This window comes from Bradysia coprophila, unplaced genomic scaffold (assembly GCF_014529535.1).
Source record: "Bradysia coprophila strain Holo2 unplaced genomic scaffold, BU_Bcop_v1 contig_297, whole genome shotgun sequence".
In the NCBI taxonomy this organism is placed as follows: domain Eukaryota; kingdom Metazoa; phylum Arthropoda; class Insecta; order Diptera; family Sciaridae; genus Bradysia; species Bradysia coprophila.
Window position 1 is genome coordinate 5,271,422 of NW_023503555.1, and position 24,458 is coordinate 5,295,879.

General features: G+C 35.0%; 2 protein-coding genes across 3 annotated transcripts in view; one reads left to right on the forward strand and one right to left on the reverse strand.

Moving 5' to 3' along the window:
- LOC119078429 (D(3) dopamine receptor) overlaps positions 1-13,058 on the reverse strand; it is a 110,681-nt gene extending 97,623 nt beyond the window's left edge. The window contains exon 1 of the mRNA XM_037185942.1: positions 12,542-13,058. The gene's annotated coding sequence lies outside the window, so the exon portion shown is untranslated. The remainder of the gene's footprint in view (positions 1-12,541) is intronic.
- Positions 13,059-17,510: 4,452 nt separating this feature from the next.
- Positions 17,511-20,541, forward strand: LOC119078431. Of its 2 annotated transcripts, none has more exons than XM_037185944.1 (2): positions 17,511-18,756; positions 20,387-20,541. In XM_037185944.1, exons 1-2 carry the CDS (start codon positions 18,475-18,477, stop codon positions 20,510-20,512), a joined length of 408 nt encoding a protein of 135 aa, XP_037041839.1. In that variant the 5' UTR covers positions 17,511-18,474; the 3' UTR covers positions 20,513-20,541. Both variants share the same exon structure in this region; 1 of them encodes a protein (XP_037041839.1).
- The last annotated feature ends 3,917 nt before the right edge of the window (positions 20,542-24,458 follow it).

A 24,458-nucleotide genomic window follows, 5' to 3' on the forward strand; every position in this document is an offset into this window, starting at 1 on the left:
GAATGGGATCCACATTTTTTAGCCATCACCGCCGTAGAATATTTGTAAAAGTACATAAAAGGTACGCAAAAGTGGCATGTATGTAGAAGGTGTGTAAAAAAGGTGCAAAAAGTGTTTGATCGGTGTAGGCTTTAATGGCAGTCTATTTGGGGCAACGGGATAAAACTAACTAGTAGATTATATAATTGTTTAGAACTTTCTATTTTGCCTTGTGTGACCGAAGGCAACGCTCGCACTTCACAGAAAAGTTCAAACGTATGCATTTATTTAACGAATTCCCCTGCACGTGCATTGTTCTGTTTTGGTTCTGATCTGATGAATAATTCAAGACAAAACTCAGTTCTGATCAAGACAAAACATACTTTTACTTAGCAAAGTGAAGCGAATATTTATTTACACAACCCATCAATCGTGTTGACTATAATTGAAACCCATTTAAGAAAAAACTCTTCGTTTAAATATCATCCATGGTGTGTTCGTTGATTTTACAAACATTGAGCTCCAGGATCAGGGTTCAAGCAGAGGAAGCAGAAACAAACGAAAAGAATTGAAAAGTTAACGCAACAACTCCCACGATAAAATTTGACTCTCACATTCATTAATTTTTATGCTGGACGTCACTAAATATTATATCGGAGTTCTGACCCAGTTGTTGATTTTAATAATTTAGATTTGAAATCAAGCTGAAGTAATCAATGCTCGTTAATTTTGAATTATCAAAAATGAGGCCGTTAATTTATTCACTTTGCATACTATTAGACTAGCCCCAAATGGAGAGTTTGACGGAAATATTTTTACCAGCGAATTTTAATTGGTAAACGAATCTTTCTGTAATGTAAAACGTGAACAATACCGAACGACACAATGTTGTTCAACGCACACAGAAAGGTAAAGACAAAGTTCAACCAGTTGTTAAAAATAAAATCATTTCAGAGAGTTTTTGCTATTGTATATACACTTATGGTAGATGAATCAGGTCAGGTCACCTTACAATCGATTGTAATTTTGTAATTTCCCTTAATCACTTCAATTAGTTTGAGTATTTCCCTTGATTTATCGAACGTTTGAGAAGCAATTACTTAGTTAAGGTACATCTTTACCCTATGCCAATTATTATTTTAACCCTTCATTTCTTAGCAACACAATCAGTCCATCTATATCCGCAATTATCGACTAAAAATAATTGTTAGAATTACCGAAGCATGATGAGTTAAAAAGACCGGGGATAATAATCTAGCGATATCCTAATTGAAAGAAGAAACAAACCAAGAAACAAACGAAACGCAAAACTTAAGGAGGCTTCATTAAATTTCCGACAAGCATTCGTTCCAACAAAAAGTTGAATCGAATATTGAATGGGAAACATAACATTTTATGCAATTGTACATTTACAATGAGCATTTGTAAGGATCTAATATTCCGAATCAGAATTCAGAGTTTATTAAATAAAACGGAAAATGTTCTTGTTGAAAGTTAGAAAGTTTTGTGCATATTTAAACGGATTTAACATTCCACTGTTGTGATGCCGAAACAGTGGTAAGAAAAGAAACTTTCTCCCTTTTAACTCGTTCCTTTCTAATTGTAATTTTTTGTTTGTGCAAACGAAATTAGTTTTTCCTGGCTCTTAACCAGAGTGTTTACGTGTTCTTTCTTTCTTGTGTTATTGTGTACACAATCAGTTTTGTGCATGTGGGAAACACAAGAATAAAAATGTTCCAGTGAAAGTTTGTCTAGAAAGTTTTCCCGAGAATTAGATCTGGTGTCGTTTCACATTTTTTTCTTCTTCTGGTACATCAGAAAAAAATAACATGAACAATGGCCGCGTGTAATATTTATTTTTCCCCGATGACCCGAAGGCATAACTTTTATATTGTCTGTATAATAGTTGAATTTTCTTCACCTTACTTGTCCTTTTCTTTTTCTTTTTTGTTTGATTTTTTTTCTCTCCGGAGAAGAATGGTAAGGGAATATAATCGACGCTAGGTTATTATTATTTCCCTCAATAATTTTTAACTTGTACCGTAAATAAGGAGAGGTTCGAGGATGGATAAACGTTATTATAATTGTAATTTTTCTGGGTGAAGATTTACTTTTCTTTCGGTTCGATAAAATGTCTACAATTTTCCGGTGCCTGCAACTAATAAAACTGGTTCAGATATGTTTTTCCCTTTCAATAAGGATGTTCAAAGTCTTGATTTTCTTCAAACAAAATGCCAGTGTGCAGCGTATGATCTCAGGACACCTGTAAAGTAATTAGTTTTTCAATCGGACCAATATCTGCCGAGTGATAAGGGATGGTATGGGATGTTGAGGAAGGTACTGTTCTTAAAAGAAAATTGTTTATGAAAGGCATTCAAAAAGAAGAAAGACGAATCATCTGTAAAATGATATGCTGAAGTCGACTCTTAGTCCGGGCCTGCTCAATATTCTCGAGTTCGAGTATAAAGCACTTAACAACCCTTAACCCTTAAAACCCTTAACAATTTTGACAAATTTAATTCAAAGTCACGTACAATTCACGCCGGCACCGTAAGTGCGGTCGAAATTCAAAATCCTTCTCACGCAAGTCTTTCCAAATCAGCCTCATTTTCACTTGAAATTCAAATTTTAGGCACACTTACGGCGTGAATTCGAAGATTTTGAAGTTTAGTTAGATCATCATGTAAGTGACGTATTTTAACAAAGAGAATGTAATGAAAACAAACGAGACCATACTTTTATCAGTGCCGCTCTTTACCTTTTAGGCGCGACAGGCAATTTGAATAATTAAATAAATTTTTGTTCTTGTCATTTCGGACGCAGTTTTCAGCCTTTTTACTGACGCAAGTCTTTTTTTGGGAGCCACTGGTATTTGCCCAGGTGCCCATATAGAAAACTTGGCACTGCTTTTTCCAATATTCCAGTAATCACATGAAATCGTAGGAACAACATTGAAGGACAGATGGTTCATTGCTATCCACTTGAAAGTCTACTGTAATTTATGTAAATCCCTGAGAGTTTGCGTTACCTTCTATATTCATATAATAATTAACTGACAACAATTATCACATAAATCTAGTACTTCAATATATTTGAAATGGATTTCTGTGAATTAACAAAACTTTTAAACTTAAGAAGTTACTACTCAACTAATCATCGACAATTCTTAAACAGATTGGATTATTTTATCAAAATATGAAACCCTTAGAGACAGATGGAGGCATATTCTTAGAATAAATGTCGAGTCCGTTACTTTTTCTGATTTAAGATTTTTTTCAACCGACAAAAACAAAATCTTTTTTCTTACTTCATTTACCTATATGAAACGTTGTTTGTTTTGGCGTCGCTGCCGATAACTGATGACGTAGTTGTCTGTAAACATTCGTGCACTTTCTGGTTGAGTCTACAGTCTTTCCCTTCTCTTTTGCTTTCTACAATTTTGTTTATTCTTAATTTTTCTTTGCAATTTGCCTATGGCTTCCAGCTAAAACGATGCTTTCAAGAAAGTCAGTCAAGATACCAAGGGAATATTAACATTTTTTAATCATTTCCTTTAACACATCAGCCGTAAGGGATGCTTTAAAGTTAAAAGATTTTTTTTCTCTCCAAAGTATGTTGTGAGAGTTGAAACCAAACCATTTCAGCTTCTCACTACAAATCAGCCTCTTTGCATTCCAGTGATTTGTGTGAAATGTTTCATAATTGTTCTGAAATCCCATTGTATACAAAGCTTATTTCAGCAGAAATGTATTTCGGGCTTAACGGATTAATTGTTATTGATATAAATTCCCATATCTGTTTCTGAGTTATAACTATTGAATTGGTCGTCCGTTTGTATTATAGCAAATTGAAGTAGATATAAGCTAAAATATGTATAACGACATGCTCTGTTAAACAATATAATTGATAATGCAATAAGTACAATCAATATTCGTTTAAAATTTAATATTCATCACGAAACCGTTTCAATTATCTTTACCGGGCCCGGACTGGCCATAGGAATTTTATTACACATATTGTCTACTTTCAATAGAGGTTTTTGGCTCCTTTTCTTCACTTTAACCGTTTTCTCAGGAGCACCTTCTGGTAGCCATTCCGGTCCTGAATCATTACCGAATCGGAATCTTTCGGAAACGACAAAAGCGTGCGGAATATTAAATCTGTTACTTCTTTTGTTTAAAGTACATACGGACTTGTATTTGGCCCAAAATCTTTTACTTCACTTATTTAATCATTAACTGTAGACAACAGTTTAAATTTGTTGTTGAGGTCGATAACAGGTGATTTTGAAAGACTTTCGGATATATGGCTGCACAGTAAGCTATCTTCGAAAATTCTATTCTATTTGCAATTTAGTGTTCAATGGTGAAAATTTGTGTGTTGTTTTGATCCTGTTCAACGAATTTCAAACGAAAATTTAATTTGCCAATTTTCTCTCTCTCGTTTCTGTAAATAACTATCGTCAATATTTAGTACCGATCATAAAACAGAATTTATTTGATTTATTAAAATATTGTCATGCAACGCGTGCAAACATGGTGCACCGCAAAAATCTAATTACACCGCTCCTATGTCCGATATGTAATTAAATTGTAATTGACGCATGATTAAAAGGGAAACAAAAAACCGAAACTAATAATGAGCACACAACGATTTATTTATAGCTTTACCAGTCGCATTTTCCGTATCTGCGAATTGGATATCGTGCAGTGCATGCCTTACAATTAAGTAAAGAAAATGTGAATGCCAATACTCCAACTCCATTTATAATATAAAGTTAAGTAGGTTTTTTAGTCTCTCTATAGGTGAGGGCTAAAGACTTGAATCTTTACCGACTATTTGACGCTTGCATTTTTTATTTGTCTGTGTGAGTCGTGGATGCATTCTACGGGGAAACGAGAGAAAATGTTTGATGCCTGAGATTACTTCTATTGTAAAACGTTTTGAGTGAAAATATTTTTGGAAGAGAAGTTCACTCTTGACTAGTGAAAATATTTTTGAGAGGAAAATACTTAAATATTTTAAAATTATAGTAATTCCGAGCGAAGCCGGGAGTACTCCACCAGTGGTTTATATAGAAGTCGACGTTCCATCATTTTATATAACCGTAACACCCATTCAATTCACTGAACAAAAGAAAAATATTTCGAACGAAACGATTATTATAAGCTCAGCTTTTGAATTATTTTTTGATGAAATGAAATGATTATTGACAATTCATGGAATGGAGATCCTTTTAATTGCGTTTGGAGTAGTATTTTCCCTTAATAAAATAATCTAGGCACACTCACCGTGGAGAAAATTTTACTAAATTACACTAAGAAAATTCAACAATTTTAGTGAAATTTACTGAAATCTTTTTCAATGTTAGGCCATGAATCAGTATCAACTTAGGAATCATTGTTTTCAATACTGGAGACACTTTTTTTGTTCGAAAAAGTATGCTCCACCTCTATGCACTACCAACCGACCCGTACGAAACACCTATTCGTATCAAAAGCCTTTAGTGTGAAACTCTTTATATCTCTTACTTGATACTTTTCTGTACTACTGAAAAGCTATTCACCCTTTAAAATCACTTACATTATCCACTCTTTGCCTACGAAGTCAAATTTCATACATTCCTATTTAAACAGCTATATACCACCATAATTACCTATATTTTACTATAAATAAACTTTTTACAGATGAATATGCTATTATATAGCTCTATATGTCTGTATATAGCTCAATGTAGCTGGTTATAGTTATATATTGATGTTCATAATATATAGATGTGCCTGAAGCACCACACACACATAACCAATTCCTTCTATGTTAACAGAAACTATCTAAGTACCATTTTTCCCAAGATATATCACTTTTAATAAAATCCAATATGGCCGCCAGCAGCCATTTTGTTAGACGTCAAATAGCACTGACGCTTTACATTCGTTAATACCTTTCGAACAAAAAAAAAATCATGAAATTCTGTAAAAGTTTACTCGAGATATTGGCAAAATACTCCACGTTCACTGTAAGGCCGAGTAGCCGAATAAGAGCTCACTCCACATTTTTTTCTCTGATTGGTACGGTCAGTACCTATCTAATAAAGCGAAAACAGACGAAATATGTTCAAATTTGAGCGCCCTACAAGCAAAAACTGCTTGGCGCCCTGTACCTAGTTCACACCAAGGGGTCTAACTCACGAGTCGGTCATCCGATTTCCAAAAACTGTTTTTTTGAAGATTGGTGTTGTAAATACCCTTTGTTTGATGTCCGGAGATATCTTCGAAAAACCGTAATGCACTTACTGGGCCCTAGCTCAGGAGGGGTCGATCCAAAATCAATCATCTTCAAGCCTCTCTTTTGATATTACCAAAAAGGAAAAAAAGAATTTTAGAAATCAGATGTGTCTTACTCAAGTTATCGAGTTATCGACGTGTTACAAACGTATGCGTAAACCTATAACACCCCAGTACTTCGTACGGGTCTAAAAACTTCATCTTGAACTATGAGTTCCTTTATATCGAAAATTAGTGTATATACACTTCCATTGGTTCTCACAAAATCTTTTACTTCAAAAGATTTAGTATGTATTTCACAACATAAGATTGATTTAGTTAGCGTACGGACTACGTCAGAGAATTCGAACCACAATCAGTTATTTTTATTGTTGCTGTCGATAAAACGGATCGAGGTTTGATCTGATTCTGTATTGTTAAAAGTTAAATTGCAGCCTTTTTGGTTTGAGGATCAAAATGACAGTAACGTTAAAACGTGTTTCGGGCTGTCTTTACGAATAAAATGTACTACGTAATGGTTTGTCTATTGTTTTTTTACTTGTGTTGTTGCATCCCTCGTCTTCGACTTGGGCGCCAAACTCTACACTGCAGTACTACTATTAATCGTGAAGGCCGCTGAAATAAAATGGCAACAACAGTCATTAGGTGATGAGTCATTTCGGTGGGCTGTGCGAATTAAAATATTTCCGCCTCGTCATAGTTTCAATAATTTAGTCGAATAACTGTGTTCATAACGAAACAATTTTCAAATCAAATTGAATATTTCATTTAATATTTGCATCGCAAATACCAATTTGAAACCCTAAAAATTAAATGTGAAAAGCTCTCAACAATTTAGCTACCCCCAGGACATATACACAGTAAAATGGAATAAATTTATGTCGAAAATCTTCGAATATTATAAATAAACTTTTCCAGCAAATTGTCTCTTCACGGCAAAATGATGAATGACAGCCCAACAACATAATAAACAAATAATAAACGTTCCAAAGCTTTTAAATTTGATGTAATAAGACAAATGTTGTATTATGAGAAACGAAAATTTACGCATACGCTTTCGCACAAGTAATTTCTGCGGCGCGCGAATAAAATGAAATTTGGGAAAATTTATTTTTGACATTATTCCCAATATACCATGGATGAATGTTGAATACGAAATATGCTTTTATTATGTGTGCGTATCCACATCAACAGCCCGAAATGATACATTCTTTTCCGACCGTACATAATATATGTTTGGATGGTTCTTATCGTCATATCCGATTATAATGAAAGAAGAGCCACAAGGCAAATTTCCATTCGAAATTCGACGGTACAAAAACGCTGTGTTGCGGTTGTGTAAAGAGAAGAAACCATAAGGAATAACAACAAAGCGACTAAGTTATGATATGCTGTTTGTTTTTGTTTTCAGACTTTATTTTTAACGTGTGATGTGCTATATAACTTCCATACGCAACACACAACAACTTTATTTATTATTCCGTATATTTTATACCATGGGGAAAAAGTTGATTAATGTTTATTGATCAATACGTTACTGCTGGCGTATAATGTATTTGGGCTTTTGTTCACAAAAATTAGGCTGAGCTGGAGACAGATAGGGTTGTTTTAACGGCACTTTTATTTTTCCAATTTTGTATTATGATGAGCGAAGTAAATATTAATTAAAACGGCTGCAGGGTGGGAGACAAATTGTATAATTCCTACTTTGTGCACTGAATTAAACTGGAACTGAATGCGATTAACGGTTAGATCAAGCGTTATTGGCGAGGGGTGAGCGACTCGGATAAGTGACAACACGAGTTACTAGAGGTCCTATTATCATGAATTTTTTTTTTCGGAATTCTTGAAAATTTTCGTAATTTTTGGAAATTCTAGAATTCGGACAATTTTCCGCCATGACAACGCAAAATTCGTCGAATTTCTAGTGTTTTCCAACACTTTTTATCATTTTATCTTTTTTCACCTCCTATCAACATCGTCTAAAGTCGACGCCTCTGCCTGAAAATAGGCCCTGGTAAAGAAACAACCCTCGCTGATTGACTGGAGACCCAAAATACAAGAAAGGCTTGTGATGTGGGCGGATAGGATTTAGGAGCAGAAGACATTCTGAAAGTGGACTTTTAACATTTTCATGCTTACTAAGTTGAATAAAAGGTCCTTACATAGATCAGTCGATTAGAAACAATTAGAAACTAACTGACGAAAAATGCTGTCACAGGATTTTACGGAGTCGTTCGCCCCTCGATTACTGCTGTTGTTTGTGATCTTTTTTGTTATTGTTCAACGATTTCAAGGAAATAATAACAGAAACAGTTAATAGAGTAGCAGTATATCCGCTAGATATTATTTTTACGACATATCCGCATACGAAACCTGTTGGGATGATATCAGACTTTTATTAATGCAATAACTTGTTTTCACAATTTTTATGATATTAATTTGTATGTTTTTGTCCTCTCATTGCTCATGAACTACGTAGTGGACTATCGGGCACTGTGTTTAATCAATCTCGAAATCGATAACAGTTTATTGTTGACTTACCAATAAAAATGTTCTTGTTATGAAATTCTGGTAATATTAAAGTTGATTGGATAGGCAGCGTAACAATTCCCTATAAACTGTAAAAGAAGTTGAACACACTTGACGGAACACGGTAAAATATGCTGTCAGTTTAATGTCTATTAAAACAAATTCCACCGCGACTTTTAAAAGAATTTCAAAACACCCATGTCGAGCGACTGTTAAGTGGAACGGCCTGTCCGTTAAAATAGCAACCAATACCTAGATTTGCTATACTATTAAAAATACACATCGTTTCCCAAGCTGCTGTCAATATGCATTCGGTTTACATTTCGATTTAAATCCGTCCAACTTTATACACACATACGCAGTGCTCCGAACTGTTAGCCTTTTCGCCTCGAATATTTTCATATGACCACAAATGAATTTTCATCCTTTCATGCCATCTACATCCAATTTATTGTTGTGAAGATGGTTTAAACATATCTGACGCTGACATATGTATTTTTAGCCCCGTACGAAGTACTGGGGGCTTATAAGATTAATATGCCGTTTGTCGAATGTCGAATTGGAAGCAGCCAGTAAGGGCAAAGCATTTGGCTATGTTCATAGATGACAAATCCGCAATAAAAAAAATGTCCGTCCGTCCGTCCGTCCGTCCGTCCGTCCGTGACCCCTCTAGCTAGAGTAAATCACAACCTTTTTTCAAAATTCTTTTTTTCCCCGATTGGTATGGACAAAAGTAAGGTCAAGTTCGAAAATGGGCATGGTAGGGCCGGCCCTTCCAGAGCTAGGGCCCTATAGGTGTTTTTCAGTCTTTCGCCGATATCTACCGAAATACGCACGCAATACCTGCTTGTGATATATCAAATGAAAGGTATTGACGAGTAGAACAAAGTTGCTGAACATTGTTTTTGGGTAAGATGCAATGTAGGCTTGTTGGGATGGCTCAAAGGTCGTTACTCGGCCCTAAGTGTTTTTTGCACATAAATCGAGTAAATCTCATCCGATTTTGCTAGATTTAGTTTTTTATGAAAGGTAATTGAATACCGAAAAGAACGTGGGGAAAAAAGTTTCAAATTCGGGCCCTTGGACTAAGGCCGCTACTCGGCCCTAAGTCGTTTTTGCACATAAATCGAATAAATCTCATCCGATTTTGCTAGTTTTTGTTTCATTTGAGAGATAATTGAATGCCGAATAGAATGATGGCAAAAAAAGTTTCAAATTTGGGTCCTTGGACTAAGGCCGCTACTCGGCCCTAAGGGTTTTTTGCACATAAATCGAGTAAATCTCATCCGATTTTGCTAGATTTAGTTTTTTATGAAAGGTAATTGAATACCGGAAAGAACGTTGCGAAAAAAGTTTCAAATTTGGGCCCTTGGACTAAGGCCGCTACTCGGCCCTAAGTAGTTTTTGCACATAAATCGAATAAATCTCATCCGATTTTGCTAGTTTTTGTTTCATTTGAGAGATAATTGAATGCCGAATAGAATGATGGCAAAAAAAGTTTCAAATTTGGGCCCTCGGACTAAGGCCGCTACTCGGCCCTAAGTGTTTTTTGCACATAAATCGAGTAAATCTCATCCGATTTTGTTAGTTTTTGTTTCGTTTCGTTTGAGAGATAATTGAATACCGAAAAGAACGTGGTGAAAAAAGTTTCAAATTGGGTCCCTTGGACTAAGGCCACTACTTGGCCCTAAGTGTTTTTTGCACATAAATCGAGTAAATCTCATCCGATTTTGCTAGATTTAGTTTTCTATGGAAGGTAATTGAATACCGAAAAGAACGTGGCTAAAAAAGTTTCAAATTTGGGCCCTTGGACTAAGGCCGCTACTCGACCCTAAGTATTTTTTGCACATAAATCGAGTAAATCTCATCCGATTTTGCTAGATTTAGTGTTCTATGGAAGGTAATATAATACAGAAAAGAACGTGGCGAAAAAAGTTTCAAATTTGGGCCCTTGAACTAAGGCCGCTGCTCGGCCCTAAGTGTTTTTTGCACATAAATCGAGTATATTTCATCAGATTTTGCTACTTTTTGTTTCGTTTGACAGATAATTCAATACCGAAAGAAAATTGGGATAAAAAAAGTTGTAAATTCGGATTCCTAAGATTACATCGTAAACTTTTGTTTTATACTTGAGAAGTACTTCGTACGGGCTTTTGTAATTGCGCTAAGCGCAATTTTAAAGATGAACGCTTACAGTTTACAATTTGCAAAAATAGACAATGATGTCAAGTACGCAATAAGGTTACGGAAGCATTTTGATATCGGACGATTAAGGGTTACGGGCTTATTAGGGCTATGGACGTATAATGGTTTCGGGCTAAATAGGTTTACGGGTCGTACGGGGCTCAGTCGTAGCAAACGCTCCGACTGTTCTGATGCCTTGTTTACTCTTTGCTTAGTTAGCGAGGAGAATGTGGCTTTTTTGTGCCTGGTATGAAATTGTAGACTTCATAACTGTAATAGTACTTTTTAACAAGATTTTGAGTAATTTCGGAATGAACCTGCGTTGCAGGTGATTTGCTCCGCTCTGCTGACATTTTAACCAGATACAGTTGCAAGTCGAAGTCGTTAGCTTCTTATACTTGGTAGGAATGTTTTACAAGTTGACTGTTTGTACCAGAGCTTATTTTCATGCAATTGATCCTTAAGAATTATCGTAAATCTTGAGAAGTTCTTGAAAAGTTCAAAGTTCTTCAAAATGTTCAAAATTTTAAAATTCTTGAATTTCCAAAAATTTCCAGAGTTTAAAATATCCGAATTCTTGAAAATTCTCAAAACTTGTCGAAATTCTTGAAAGTACTTCGTCGACTCGAAATAAAACCTAAAAGCTGTAGATCATCTTCAACTTCGTTTAAAATGCCCCCCACGAAGTTCAACGAAACTAAAGTGAGGTTACGTTTGAAAGTACCGTATTTTGAAGATAGCTTAAAACTACAAAACGTAGAAAAGAAAAGGCAATAGAGTTGAGTGTTGTATGTTTTAAGTGAGTCACGTGTCACGTGGTTTTGAATGGTAAAATATAAAAATGTTCAACCTGATGAAGTAAAAGATTCGACCAATAAAAAGGATTCGATTACTTGTGATATGCTTGCCTCCAGTAAATGGTTAGACAGTGCCAAACTGGCTTACAAAATTCAAAAGGCCTGAAAATTCGAAATTTTCATAAAAAAAAGTATGGTCAGTCCGGGTCTGTGGTTAGAAGACGATACATTTACACATATTAGTCAGCAGTTTCGACTGCAAAGTCGTCCTGCTTTGATGTAATAAATTTTCAGAATATTATAAAATTTCACAGCTGCTTTTCCTCGAAAAATGTTAGTAAATTTAACAAATTTTCGGAGAATTACTTTGCAAAAATATGCCCGGACGCAACGGGATCGAAACAAATTGCATTAATTAAATTCAAACATACTGCAAGTGCTGCAATGTAGGATATGCAGATATTTGTTCGTGCTATGGCTTTGATATGAACTATGAACTGAGCATCATATTCCATTAAAAATATGTGCCGGAGTAATAAAAGAGAAATAACAAACAAAAAGCAAAAATAAAAAACCCACCCAACCTTTTCAGCAATTTTTCTAAAAAGTTTGTTCTCCTGACAGCAATAAATATGCCTCCACCCACCCATAAACTGTAGATTCACACATTCCCATCCGAACAATTAAATAATAAAAATTTCGGCACCTTATATCGTCGGCGTAACCTTTTCGAAAAAGCATAAAAAAAATTATTTTCAAACTCACATTAAAATGCCCGAATTATAGGTGATCGTAAATGTTATCCATTGCTCGTCTAACACTCATAAAGTATTTAACGTTACCATCAAACTTTTCGTTTAGCATCGAAAAATTTTTCTCATTTAATACCTCTTCACACACCAAAACACACCACAGAAAATCGCTGCTTTAACAACACTTTTTCCTTCTTTTTTCATAATTCAATAATCTGTTCGTTGGTTGGAGGTAATTGAAATATCAACACTTTGACACTTTGTTTACTTTTACTTATAAGCATTTAATAAACAGAGATCCAGTTGAGTATCTCAGTTAAAATCATTCGCTGGTCTATCATCATACCACATACTTAAAATTAATTTATTTTTTAAGCCATTGAGACAGTCGTAAATATCTCAGAAAAAAAATGATTTGGACACTCAAAACAAATCATTCAGAGTTCTTCGCGGGCTATTATGTGTGTAATGTTCTGCTAAAAGAAATTTTCACTTGTAGAACGTATCCAACGATGAGTAACGTTTTTATAGTCAGAACACCGAAACGAAACTGAATTTTACAAGAAAGAAAAACTCAAACCGATGATCATCTTTCGCAGGGGTTTTTAACAATCCACTTTATGTTCATGGAGACTGGGGAAAAGTGGAGTTGGCGCCGTATTTACCACATTTTCGCTTTCGTTAGCTCAAATTCATGTATGTGCCTCTCTGTGAGTGTGTAAAGTTGTTTGTTTTTCGCTTTTATATGCAGAGTTCGATTATTGTTTAGCTAATTTCTGGATTTAGCACCTGTTGAATTTGAAAAGGGAAAGTTTCCTTACCTTTGCTGTGTTTATGTTGTATCGTACGATGTACGTTTTATGAGTGTGTGTGACAGTGGATGCGACCGGTGGGTATATATGATGAGTAATTGGCTCATTTGGTAAAGACAAAACTTTTTACATTTACCTTATATCCTAACTACATTGATTTGTACATAAGTAGTTCATACCGTATGGGTGAGTCAGGTCCCTTGACTGATTAACTTAACAAAAGACGTGGAAGCATTCTTTTATGTTAAGTTCATTCTCTACTAAATTAAGTCCAGATAATACGTAAGTCCAAAAGCCCTGCAATGAGTCAAAAACGACTGTAAAAACAAACATTAAAATCGAAGGCAAAGGTTAGGAGATAATACCACAGAAAGTTGGCAAACATCCACAAATACTACTGATGACCAAAGAGGTGGGCCTAGTTATATTAGTCTGTAAGTAAAGTTTGGAAAAAGAATGTCGGTTGAAGGATACTCTCCGAGATCATTATAGTCCGATTTTGTCCAGCTACGATTGAAACCAAAAGATCTAAAACTGTAGGTCGATAGAGTACATCTTCATTATTATCATCATTTATTATTAACAACATTGTTTATGTATCGATTATGATATGTACACATCTTCGAAACTGACCTCAGAATTTCTATTCCACGTCGATTAAAACCAAAATTTTAGAAATTACTTAAGTTATCGTGCCATCAAGCATGACAGACATTTCTGTATCTGTTTTCGAGAAGATTTTCTACATTTCACAAAATCGATCATGGTGAACGTAATGAACGTAAGACGTATCTGACGTAAGACCCTTGACTTTTGAAGAGGGCCTATTTTAAGAAATTATTTCTATTCCTCAAAAGTTTTACAAATTTTAAAAACTTTATAAATGTAACTTTTAGTTAAAATGTAATAAATTAGATAGGTTCGCTCGAAGAAACCAGAAACCATTAATGGAACGCAGATATTTTGATAAGCGATATTAGGAGTAAATATAGCGAAAATCGCAAGTAAACTTAAAGAATTTTCAAGAACTTAATTCCCTTAAAAAAGGCTCGATGTTGTTTGTATGTGGATATCGCATGTGCCGAAAGATCTAAGCACAATCATTACACTTGTTTAAAAGATAATTATTTATTCACACCTATTGCTTTTGAATCACTAGGTAGCATGGGTCCTGAGACAAAGACATTTATAAAGAAATTGGGATCATTAATGCAAAAGGCTTCTGGGGAACCGCGCTCTATGGACTACCTGCTACAGAAGGTGTCCATTGTGATTCAACGAAGAAATTCTAGTTGCATTTTAGGGACCTTGGGACGTAATAGAATTGATGTTTTTTTATTTATTGTAAATATTTGTTTTTTGAAAAGATCGTTTTTTTCGCCGAATTCTTAAATATTTTGTAAAAGAGTTCAGCTACTGTTATGGAATATTATGTGCACTTACTGGCCAAGGTTACCTCGACTCAGCAACACCGGTTAACACTTAAAAAGTCCATTCAAAAATGTTGAAAAAGTGGTTTCGGATGGATCGCCGACCGGGACAATGCCTAGTGTACTGGTAGTACTCGACCTCCTCTACAACCTCATGCCAAAAGCTAAAGTTAATAATTTGTCTCTCAGGAAATACAAGTCAAAAACCAAAATGTCGAACTTTCGATGTTAGAAAACCTCGACAGACACACCTTTTGGACCATCGGTTTCTTTGGCAGTTTTGTAGAGTTTTTAACGCTCTACATCCTGCTAGAACATTGTTTTCAGAAATACTCTCAACTTTCCGAGTTATGACCATTTGAAAGTTAAAGTCGTCCGGGGGACTTCTTCCCGGGCACCTTCGGATCCATCAACCATATGCCTGGAATTAGTTTTCAATGATCTACGTTTTCCGCACACAGGCTATCGCGGCCCTTAAAATTCTAAAAATTCGATACTCCCTAGTATTGGTACGAGTCATAAAAGATAATGTTTGTATTGTGAGAACGGCTAAAAATGTACAATAACAAAACCAGGAAATTAAGATGCACGCTGTAAAGTGAACACAAAATGTAGTAAGATGGACCGACGACGGTTCAAAGTTTACAGAAACTATTGGTTTTAGGCAATTTCGCAGAAAGTGCCCGAAATTATGCGTCGGCCTCAAATTCCCATGCAAAGAACGAGAAATTTTTAAAGATTCACTCATTTTCGCCTCCGAAATGCAAGTATGTATGCATGCATGCATCATGATAATGTAATCTTAGAGTGAGTAACATCTGTAGATAAACAATAAATCTCCAACTTAATCATATTTTCTTTATTCAGTTTGAATTGTAAAAAAAATCATTTCTTCGAATGTTTGAATGTTTTATCTTTTAATGTGCTGATTCTGTTTGATGTTGTAATTTTTTATTCGATTCTCAATTTACTCAACACAATTCTTAGAACCAGAAAATTTTATATCGCTTGACGCTTGCAGCATAAATAGAAACTTTTATCAAAAATGAACTTTATTAACTTGCTGTGAGTAATATGAGTCAATATGACCAAGGTAACAGCTCTAAGGAAAATGAGTGATTTTTTTTGCAAATGATTAATGAGCTATTAGTAATAAATAGCACTATACTATTTGAACTGTTCTACTCCGACAACATGAGAAGGGAAAGCGAATTCATACGTACCTCTAGCACACGATTGTGTTGTTTTAAATCATTCATTGTTTAGTTCTCAACTTAGTTTTGTTCGGTCAACAACTACTTTGAAGCCTTTGAAGGAAGTGAACCAAATCAATCATGAAGACCAGTTTGATTTTCGCATTTATAATCGGTGTCATACCACAAGTGATTTCAACTAAAGGGAGTAATGTTACTGAAGCAGGTTGGTTAAATTGTGTGAAATCGGATGGTATTTTTGCCATCCAAATTTCAATTTACTGATACTGATCATTATTATATTCAGTGATTTTTCGAAAACGTCAAGCTGATTTTCAGTATCGCTATATCTGATAACTTCAATAAATTTAAAAGTAAAGCCCCTGCTGAACCAGTGAAAAAAAGACCCTTCATATGTCACCCAAATGAGGCATGAGAAAGTTCACTTTTAGCAGCTTAACGAAATTTTCATAAACTGCTCAGTTTTCTCAAAATCATTCGCAATAATAATAATTATTAATTAAATATGGTGCAAATGTGATTCATTACAGGATGCCAAAGTAAAGACGTCAAGGGCAATTCCTGTTCATTTTTTCGGTAATTTTAAGTGCTAAATAGAAAATTTCTTGAGTTGCATCTGTTTGTTGATTTGTTATTTTCCTTCAAATGAGACTTAAGCCCGATATAGGCTTGAGAAAATTTTCCAATTAACTGAACAAACAATTGCACAACTAATTTGCTGCATAAAACAGCACGGTTCAATTTCTATTTTTTTCGTTGTGTTTGTTGATATCAGTTCATATCATGGTATGAAAAAGGTTCTAAATTTTTTTTAAAGAATCCTTCTAGTAGGCACATTCAAATTTTTTGCGCTAATTTGCCCACCAATTTAGTAGGGAAAAACTCACACCATCAAACATTACGTATTTCATGTCGGGACCACAAATTTTACGTAATTCTGTTCGTCATTTCCTCTCTAGGTATAATTACTCTAAGATCTTGGAGGGAAATCCAGAATTTCTTGTGGACCCCTTCCACCGCTAATATTTATATTTTGTATAGGTCTCTTCCAAGGTCGTTCAAAATGTCAATCGTCATCCACAAATTTGTTTAAGATGCGGTTATGTTTGCTTCTGTGGATGACGGTAGGTTGTTTTCGGCCTGTCAAAATTCGTTTTTACCGTACGATGGAAGAAACCTATACTATTATAAAACGCATTCAGATAATTTGTAGCTGAAAACATTTATGTTTGACAGATGCGGAAATAAACTGCAAGAAATATATTTCGAAAATTGCTCGAACATACGACAACTTCTTGGAAATTGATTCATTTCGTTTCAAAAGGGGATACACAGATAACGACACTCTTTTGAATTTGAATTTATTTGTAGCGGGTGAAATTTCTGTGTTCATCATACTTTCGCCAACTGATACAGTAAACAACAGTTCAACTAATCATTATATAATTGGTAGATATGTAAATAATTTTTCATTCTTTTTTTGATCCATAAAAATTCATATTTTGTAGCACTTGTACAACAGAGCAAGCACGACAGATATATATCAGCCTTTATAAGAAGAGGATATAGGCAGATGAAGTCAACTTATATTATTGAGGGTGTACTTTCACCGGATGCTTTATTGCCGATAACAATAAAAATAACGAGCTCGGGATTGATTAGCGTCACCATAACTGGCCAGTCGTCACCATTTATTGATTTAAAACAAGATAATTTATTGCCAATGAAATACATTAGCTTCAGTTCTTGGAACAATGTGACAGCTAAATGGTACTATGATTGTGACAGTCACACAGACGAAATTCGCAGCTGGCAAATCAAGCTCAATTCAACAGAAAATATGTTAACGTCGAGCCGAAACAAAACTGACGAGCTAATGAAAGAGCTCAGTGAGATGAAGTCAACCTACGAAGCACGTTTAGCTGAACAAATTAACAAAACCATTCAAAGCGACGAGGAAATTAGTAGCTGGCGAAGCAAGCTCCGTTCGACAGAAAATGAATTAACGTCGAGCCGAAACAAAACTGACGAGCTAATGAAAGAGCTCAGTGTGGTGAAGTCAACCTATGAAGCACTTTTGGCTGAACAAGTTAACAAAACCATTCAAATGGACGAGGAAATTCGCAGCTGGCAAATCAAGCTCAATTCAACAGAAAATGAATTAACGTCGAGCCGAAACAAAACTGACGAGCTAATGAAAGAGCTCAGTGAGATGAAGTCAACCTACGAAGCACGTTTGGCTGAACAAATTAACAAAACCATTCAAAGCGACGAGGAAATTAGTAGCTGGCGAAGCAAGCTCCGTTCGACAGAAAATGAATTAACGTCGAGCCGAAACAAAACTGACGAGCTAATGAAAGAGCTCAGTGAGATGAAGTCAACCTACGAAGCACGTTTGGCTGAACAAATTAACAAATTCGCAGCTGGCAAATCAAGCTCCGTTCGACAGAAAATGAATTAACGTCGAGCCGAAACAAAACTGACGAGCTAATGAAAGAGCTCAGTGAGATGAAGTCAACCTACGAAGCACGTTTGGCTGAACAAATTAACAAAACCATTCAAAGCGACGAGGAAATTAGTAGCTGGCGAAGCAAGCTCCGTTCGACAGAAAATGAATTAACGTCGAGCCGAAACAAAACTGGCGAGTTAATGAAAGAGCTCAGTGTGGTGAAGTCAACCTATGAAGCACTTTTGGCTGAACAAGTTAACAAAACCATTCAAATGGACGAGGAAATTCGTAGTTTGCAAATCAAGCTCCATTCGACAGAAAAGGTAGTAAGTTCAACTGTAACGAAAATCTCTCCCAAAAATTAATGCATGCAAAGAACTTAATTAACTGATAGAGAGAGGATATCGAACAAAAAATGCAACACCCCTAGAGATTTTTGACATTGGGCGAGATAAGTCGGTATACGATTTACCTCGCCCAATGTCAATAACTTCTCGAAGGTATCAATCTCGCATTTTTTGTTCCATGTCCTACTTCTACCAGTTATTAAAGGTTTTTGATTCCATCCGTTAATTTGGCTAACATGCATAGATTTGAATAACATTGATATTTATTCTCCCAGTAGGCAAAATCAAACCACATACTCACTTTTCGAATATTCTTTTCTCTCTCACTCTTTTATCAACTAGAATTAAAGTTAATATACAAGACATGGATGTCACTATGGAAATATACCATAGATGCCACTATGTTGCTTACATATGAATTTTAATGGAGGAAAGAGAATATTGGAAAAGTGAGATAGTGGTTCGAAATTGTCTATAGGGCATTCCATAACGGAAATTTTTCACTTTTATGCTGCGGGGACACAATAGAAAAAATTATTTTTGTGTTCACTTTTGCAATTTTTTATGGGATGCCGCGGGGACAAAGTTTTTCGAAATGTTTTCGAACTGGAACACTCTGTTAGGACTGTAACTTTCAAGCGTTAAGTAATCGCACTAACGACGTTTAGCTTTCCGTTTGTTTTTTAACAATGGAAGGTGGGTGATTTTCCATTGTTCGATCGCAAACGAAGAGCTAGACGGTGTTAGTGCGTGGACATACTTACGTCTGCAATGATTGTAACCAACTTTTCTACAAGTCAGAACCAGAGTTGGATCGGTTATCCGAAAAACCGAAAATTTCGGTTCGGATAGAACCGAACCGAGGATTTCGGTTCGGATTGAACCGAACCGAAATTTTCGGTTCGCTTTGAACCGAACCGAATACTTTGGTTTTTTTCGTAAAACAATATGAAATGAAGGCAGACTCGTCAAAATTGATTGATTTCATTATGAACTAAACAAAAAGAAGTTAATGGAGCAATTGCATGCGATTTTTGTGAGAAAACGAATTTGACAAGAACTTATGAGATTTTCAATTCTCAATAAAAGTATCATGCAATTGCTCCATTTACTTCTTTTTGGTTAGTTCATAATGAAATCAATCAATTTTGACGAGTCTGCCTTCATTTCATATTGTTTTTCGACAAAACCAAAGTTTTCGGTTCGGTTCAATCCGAACCGAAATTCTCGGTTCGGTTCAATCCGAACCGAAATTCTCGGTTCGGTTTAATCCGAACCGAAATTTTCGGTTTTTCGGATAACCGATCCAACTCTGACTCAGAACAGCTGCAACGTTTAAAAAACTAAGTTGCGCTAGAGAATTCACGCCGTAAGTGCGGTCGAAATTCAAAATGGAAAGTGCGGTCTAACATAGCGTCATTTTCATACAATGAAGCGTTGAAATGTATTTTTCGGTTCACTTTTTCATCGAATCGTTCACTTAAAATTCAAATTTTAGGCACACTTACGGCGTGAATTATTCTTATGGTGTGTCTCCACTCTTTAGATATTTACATTCTAAACGGTAAGAAATGATTAATCTAAACATTTTGTCTCTCTTTTATAGGAACTACATGACAATAGCAACGGTGCAGCGAACACCGATGACATTTTATCACTAAGTGAAGCTTTAATTATATTTTTGTTCCTTCAGTTTGTTGTTATTTGGATTGTGTTTAAGAATAAAAAATAGAGAGTATAGACAAGGAAACCTAAAAAGTTACAATCCACGCCATTAGTCGTATAAATTAATGCGTCAGAGAGAGCTTTTTTCTCCTTTGTTACGATCTCTCAGTTTTTCTATTTTGCGATTTAGTATGGAAATGAAAACTAAAATTGAGATATCTTTGCTGTTTTAAGTGGTTTTTCATATTTTTTTGGACCAAAATGTTTTAAAGTCTGTTTGGAATCGATTGACATTAACAAAATATTAATATAGAAAAAAATATTTTCACACAATCTGTTAATGCCAATCGATTCCAAACACATTTTAAAACATTTTGGTAAAAAAAAATGAAAAACCACTTAAAACAGCAAAGATATCTCAATTTTAGTTTTCATTTCCATACTAAATCGCAAAATAGAAAAACTGACAGATCGTAACAAAGGAGAAAAAAGCTCTCTTTGACGTATAAATTTATACGACTAATGGCGTGGATTACAACCCGATTCTCCTTATTCAATCCACATGCATTACCAATGTTACGAAATTTACTTATGTTTAGTCATATAACGTGTCTATCGCATCGCATGTGGATTGAATAACATCAATTGGATTGTAGGGTGGATGTACCCATCCTCGGACGATTAACTTTTTTTTCGACTTCAATTAAGTGCTATAAAGGCTCAAGCTATAATTTTGGAAAGATTGTATTTTCCAACAGTCACAAATTTAATTAAGATTCGTTTTATGCACACTAATTAAATCATTTATTTCCGAATTATTTTTAATTAACACTTTCATTTGGCCGAACATGAAAATCCAATTGTCGGACACTTTTTTCCGATGCTCGGACACCTCTTCTTCAATGCTCGGACGCTAATTGAATTAAATAATTTCACGGATTTTTTTCAATAAAATAAGAAAAGTCAATTGTTAATCATTCAAATACACTAAAAATGAAGTGACAACACTAAATTGAATAGATAAAACCATTTAAATTACAATTTACAAAGCATTTTTGAGTCACACTATTTTGGTACCATTTTCGGTGTATTTAACATGGCATATGTTGAATTTGTCACTTCATATGTTTTCCATATAGTCCGACTACTGAATCAACACCAAATATGATGTTTGTATCAACCGGACACCAAAAAAACAGTAGAAATAATTGTTTATAATCGTGTTTGAGTGAAAATAATATTATTTTGAACATTATCTAATCTAAAAAACAAAGCCACTGTGCAATATAATTAATTTTCAACTAGAAAAAAGAAGTGTTTTGATCACCTCACAAACTATTTTTCAGGTAGTAAATTACACTTACGTGGTGCCTCTATTTCAATGATTAAAATTGCACAGTATTCTTAGTGAATCTAATTTTACGATCAATCGATAGTGAAAACTACAAATTACAACTGAAGGATAGTCATCCACAATATTTTCGAGCAAGAAGTTAATTAATTTACTTTTAATGTCAAAGTGTCCGAGCATTGGGGCGTGTCCGAGGATTGGTATTCGTTGAAAATGTGATTTGTTTACTTTAAACATAGAAGAATTGTTTTTCGTGTTCTGCAATTTTTTGTATTATATTAAGAGGGGGCAAAACGTGCAGGAAGGCGATACCATAGTCTAATCGCAGTCGAGAAGAAAGTCCCACTATATTTCACTGTGTGACAGGATCGAAAGATCAACATAGGAGTGCCTTTAAGCCTACAAATGGCAAAAGACTTGTAGAGTGGTATCTGAGTCCAGCTCTAGGCGGAAATTAGCATCAGACACAATCCTAAAAACCAACAGGCCCATCTGAGGCTTAGGTGCAGGCGTAAAAGCCACCCACTTATTCTATTCTATCTTCTATCCTAAAAACCCTGCTTACCTAAAGTCGTGGCTCGGAATTCACTTCAAAAAATTACCTTGAGTTTAGTTCACACAGCTCCACACACCACAGAAAATCGTTGCATTTTCAAAACATTTTCCTGCTTTTTTCATAATTCACTAATCTGTTCGTTGGTAGGAGGAGGAGGAGGTAATTGAAATATCAACAGTTGGACACTTTTATTTGTGTACTTTTTACCGATTAAAAGTAATTGAGATTAGTTTGAGACATTCTTCACGGGTGAGTAATGTTTTGCCTGTTGCCATAAGAATTTTCATTACACACCCAAAGGTGAGTAGCGTTGCTATGGTCGGAACATCGAAACGCAACTGAATTTCGCAAAAAAAAACCGATGATCATTTTCGCAGGGGTTTTACTCAATCACAACTCCATGTTATATAATGTGCAAGTATGTATAGAAAGGGGAAATAAATGGAGTTGGCGCCGTGTTTACTACATTCGCTTTTAGCTCAAAAATCGTCTATCTTTGTGGTGTATGTTTCTGTGTGTGAACTTGTTTGTTTTTAGCTTTTATATAAACCTTTCACCATTGTTTGGCTAATTTCACCTGTTGAATTTGAAAAGGGAAAGTTTCCTTACCTGTCTTTACATTGTATCGTACGTTATACGAGTGTGTCTGATAGGGGATGCGACCGTTGGTGGGTATATATGATGTGATGAGTTAACTGTTACTAACAGTCTGTTAGATTTGGTATACGGACAAAAGTTTGAAAGTTTGTTAATTTTTGTTTCCAAAATATCGGTCGTCGGTTGTTGTAAATGTTTGTGTTTAACAGTCTGCCTCAAAGGCCAATCGTTGAAACATTTTTATTTTCACTCTCTGACAAAAATGTGTGCTACTTACTTTCTTACTTACTTCTGGCGAGCAAAGGCCGTGTACATTGTCTTTGCAAATTCAAACCACCGTCGACGAAACAGAAATGGAATCATAAAAATGTTTTTAAGTTTAGGGTGTAGAAATGTATAAAATGCAAGTTTATTAGGCTAGACAGCGGCTTCTGCCACTGTTTCGATCTGAGAGACAGTTCAATGATAGTATCAAATTCTTAAAAAGATTTAAAGAATTCGTTTTGTCAACATCAGGCCATGGCAATAGCAGCAAGGAAACAAAAAACAAACACCAGCGGCTAGTCATACGCTTATGCATGCACATGTCTAGCGAATCATAAGCGAAATGAAAATAAACTTTCATATCACGTAATTACCATCACAAATCGAAAGAGACAATTAGGTTCCAAACAAATATTTTTTTTATTTTTCTTCGGTGCAAAACATTATTATAAGATACTTTGCTTCGTATTATATGCCAAAAAAATGTTTAATTTTTTTTATAGAACACTTTGAACACGCAAAAAATCATGAAAAATCGAATCGGAATACACTCCGGAGTTTCGTTTTTTCCGTTATTTTTTGGGTTTTCAAAATGGCTTATAAAAAAAGTAAACATTTTTTTGGCATATAATACGAAGCAAAGTATCTTATAATAATGTTCTACATCGAAGAAAAATAAAAACAAGGCATCAGAACAGTCGGAGCGTTTACTACGACTGAGCCCCGTACGACCCGTAAACCTATTTAGCCCGAAACCATTATACGTCCATAGCCCTAATAAGCCCGTAACCCTTATTAGTCCGATATCAAAATGCTTCCGTAACCTTATTGCGTACTTGACATCATTGTCTATTTTTGCAAATTGTAAACTGTAAGCGTTCATCTTTAAAATTGCGCTTAGCGCAATTACAAAAGCCCGTACGAAGTACTTCTCAAGTATAAAACAAAAGTTTACGATGTAATCTTAGAAATCCGAATTTACAACTTTTTTTATCCCAATTTTCTTTCGGTATTGAATTATCTGTCAAACGAAACAAAAAGTAGCAAAATCTGATGAAATATACTCGATTTATGTGCAAAAAACACTTAGGGCCGAGCAGCGGCCTTAGTTCAAGGGCCCAAATTTGAAACTTTTTTCGCCACGTTCTTTTCTGTATTATATTACCTTCCATAGAAAACTAAATCTAGCAAAATCTGATGAGATTTACTCGATTTATGTGCAAAAAATACTTAGGGTCGAGTAGC

Bases quoted from the DNA above. Each gene is read 5' to 3' on its own strand.
- LOC119078431 (XM_037185944.1), top strand. From the start codon at position 18,475: ATGAAAGAGCTCAGTGAGATGAAGTCAACCTACGAAGCACGTTTGGCT. The intron at 18,757-20,386 runs GTAGTAAGTTCA...TCTCTTTTATAG, and splicing joins AGCTCCATTCGACAGAAAAG to GAACTACATGACAATAGCAA.